Source organism: Lampetra fluviatilis, unplaced genomic scaffold (genome assembly GCF_964198595.1).
Source record: "Lampetra fluviatilis unplaced genomic scaffold, kcLamFluv1.1 SCAFFOLD_811, whole genome shotgun sequence".
Lineage (NCBI taxonomy): Eukaryota > Metazoa > Chordata > Hyperoartia > Petromyzontiformes > Petromyzontidae > Lampetra > Lampetra fluviatilis.
The window spans coordinates 14,159-17,500 of record NW_027621081.1 but is presented as its reverse complement, the minus strand read 5'-3'; the positions used below and the strand labels follow the sequence as shown (position 1 = coordinate 17,500).

The window sequence follows — 3,342 nt, the reverse complement described above, 5'->3', positions numbered from 1 at the left end:
CATCATGATCATCAGCAGCAGCATCATCATCATGATCATCAGCAGCATCAGCATCATCATTACCAGCAGCATCATCATCAGCAGTGAGTGAGTGGCTGAGTGAGTGACTGAGTGAGTGAGTGACTGAGTGAGTGAGTGGCTGAGTGAGTGACTGAGTGAGTGAGTGGCTGAGTGAGTGACTGAGTGAGTGAGTGGCTGAGTGAGTGACTGAGTGAGTGAGTGACTGAGTGAGTGACTGAGTGAGTGAGTGACTGAGTGAGTGGATGAGTGAGTGACTGAGTGAGTGAGTGACTGAGTGAGTGAGTGGCTGAGTGAGTGACTGAGTGAGTGAGTGGCTGAGTGAGTGACTGAGTGAGTGAGTGGCTGAGTGAGTGACTGAGTGAGTGAGTGACTGAGTGAGTGACTGAGTGAGTGAGTGACTGAGTGAGTGGATGAGTGAGTGACTGAGTGAGTGACTGAGTGAGTGACTGAGTGAGTGTCTGAGTGAGTGGGTGAGTGGTTGAGTGGGTGACTGAGTGAGTGGGTGAGTGACTGAGTGAGTGGATGAGTGAGTGGATGAGTGGCTGAGTGACTGAGTGGCTGAGTGACTGAGTGAGTAGTTTAGTGAGTGAGTGACTGAGTGAGTGACTGAGTGAGTGGGTGAGTGATTGAGTGGGTGACTGAGTGAGTGGGTGAGTGAGTGAGTGACTGAGTGAGTGACTGAGTAACTGAGTGACTGAGTGAGTGCGTGAGTGGCTGAGTGAGTGACTAAGTGAGTGAGTGGGTGACTGAGTGAGTAACTGAGTGTCTGAGTGAGTAACTGAGTGACTGAGTGAGTAACTGAGTGACTGAGTGAGTGACTGAGTGAGTGAGTGACTGAGTGAGTGATTGAGTGGGTGACTGAGTGAGTAGGTGAGTGGGTGAGTGAGTGACTGAGTGAGTGACTGAGTGAGTGACTGAGTGAGTGACTGAGTGAGTGACTGAGTGAGTGTCTGAGTGAGTGGGTGAGTGGTTGAGTGGGTGACTGAGTGAGTGGGTGAGTGACTGAGTGAGTGGATGAGTGAGTGGATGAGTGGCTGAGTGACTGAGTGGCTGAGTGACTGAGTGAGTAGTTTAGTGAGTGAGTGACTGAGTGAGTGACTGAGTGAGTGGGTGAGTGATTGAGTGGGTGACTGAGTGAGTGGGTGAGTGAGTGAGTGACTGAGTGAGTGACTGAGTAACTGAGTGACTGAGTGAGTGCGTGAGTGGCTGAGTGAGTGACTAAGTGAGTGAGTGGGTGACTGAGTGAGTAACTGAGTGTCTGAGTGAGTAACTGAGTGACTGAGTGAGTAACTGAGTGACTGAGTGAGTGACTGAGTGAGTGAGTGACTGAGTGAGTGATTGAGTGGGTGACTGAGTGAGTAGGTGAGTGGGTGAGTGACTGACTGACTGAGTGAGTGACTGAGTGAGTGACTGAGTGAGTGACTGAGTGAGTGTCTGAGTGAGTGGGTGAGTGGTTGAGTGGGTGACTGAGTGAGTGGGTGAGTGACTGAGTGAGTGGATGAGTGAGTGGATGAGTGGCTGAGTGACTGAGTGGCTGAGTGACTGAGTGAGTAGTTTAGTGAGTGAGTGACTGAGTGAGTGACTGAGTGAGTGGGTGAGTGATTGAGTGGGTGACTGAGTGAGTGGGTGAGTGAGTGAGTGACTGAGTGAGTGACTGAGTAACTGAGTGACTGAGTGAGTGCGTGAGTGGCTGAGTGAGTGACTAAGTGAGTGAGTGGGTGACTGAGTGAGTAACTGAGTGTCTGAGTGAGTAACTGAGTGACTGAGTGAGTAACTGAGTGACTGAGTGAGTGACTGAGTGAGTGAGTGACTGAGTGAGTGATTGAGTGGGTGACTGAGTGAGTGGGTGAGTGGGTGAGTGACTGAGTGACTGAGTGGGTGAGTGAGTGAGTGACTGAGTGAGTGACTGAGTAACTGAGTGACTGAGTGAGTGACTAAGTGAGTGAGTGGGTGACTGAGTGAGTAACTGAGTGTCTGAGTGAGTAACTGAGTGACTGAGTGAGTGGGTGAGTGTCTGAGTGAGTAACTGAGTGACTGAGTGAGTGGGTGAGTGTCTGAGTGAGTAACTGAGTGACTGAGTGAGTGGGTGAGTGACTGACTAACTAACTGACTGACCGAGTGACCGACTGACCTTTCACTTTGCCGAATGTCCCCACGCCCAGGGTGTCCCCCAGCAGGTAGTGCCCGATCTTGACTCGCTGTTCACCACCTCCCGATGAGGCTGCAGCTGCAGCTGCAGCAGCAGCAGCTGCGGTGGGAGCCCCATGACGGGGCCGAGATGACTCCATTGCTGCTGCTGCTGTTGTTGTGATGGTGGTGAAGGAGGCGATTCCGATTGCGGTTGAGGGAATCGAGGAATCGATTAGTAGGCGTGGTTTAATGTTAATGAATGGGGGGAATCGATTGGAGGAATCGTAAAAAGGAAATCGGTGACGTGGGTCGATTCGAGGACGCCATTGCGGGGGTGAAGAAGGCGATTCCGATTGCGTTTTGGAATCGCGGAATCGATTCGTTGGTGTGGGGTAATGTTAATGAATGGGGGAATCGAGTGAAAGAATCGTGGAAATAGAATCGGTGACGTGGATCGATTCGAGGACGCCATTGTTGTTTTGATGGTGGTGGTGAGGCAATTCCGATTGCGGTTAAGAGAATCGCGGAATCGATTCGTTGCTGTGGTTTAATGTTAATAGGGGGAATCGATTGAAAAAATCGTGAAAAAGGAATCTGTAACATGAATCGATTCGAGGACTCCAGAGTGGGAGTCAATACTAAGTGATAGGGGAGATGGAGACGGAATCGATAAGAAATATTCAAAACCATTTGAATCGATTCTAGGGGAATCGACAAGGCGAGGTCAATACTAAGTGAATAGAAGTGGAGGAGGAATCGAAAAGTATTAATCGAAACCGAAGGAATCGAAGAGAGGGAGTCAATACAAAGTTATGGTAGAGGAGACGGAATCGATTCAAATGGAATCGACATCAACGGAATCGTTCGAATCGATTTGTGTTTTTTTACCAACTGCCGAGATGGCAGCCGTAGATTCCGATTCTTGGGAATCGACGCGCGCCTTACTCGACGCGGGCTGAATCGACATTTGCGTCTTGTCCGGCAAAACAACCTTCCTACCTCCTCGCGGTGCCGGACGGGCAACCCTGTCGTGGGCAGTGCTGTGGGGGGAGGGCCAATGCCCATTGGCCTCTCCCCTCATGGCGTCTGTGACCACCACAGCGGCTAAACGGGGGCTCTGGACGGGTGCGAGGGGCTGGTAACCCCTCCACCTTCAATTAACCACCACTAAACTACGAATGAAACATAAAC

The 3,342-nt window shown here is 50.8% G+C and overlaps 1 protein-coding gene across 1 annotated transcript in view; it reads right to left on the bottom strand.

Annotated features, from left to right (window-relative positions):
- Positions 1–2,361, bottom strand: part of LOC144954747 (5'-AMP-activated protein kinase catalytic subunit alpha-2-like) — a gene marked incomplete at its 3' end in the record, with an annotated part of 21,603 nt that extends 19,242 nt beyond the window's left edge. The window contains exon 1 of the mRNA XM_078885175.1: positions 2,153–2,361. Coding sequence (XP_078741301.1) covers positions 2,153–2,309 — 157 coding nt within the window. The remainder of the gene's footprint in view (positions 1–2,152) is intronic.
- Between the last annotated feature and the right edge of the window lie 981 nt (positions 2,362–3,342).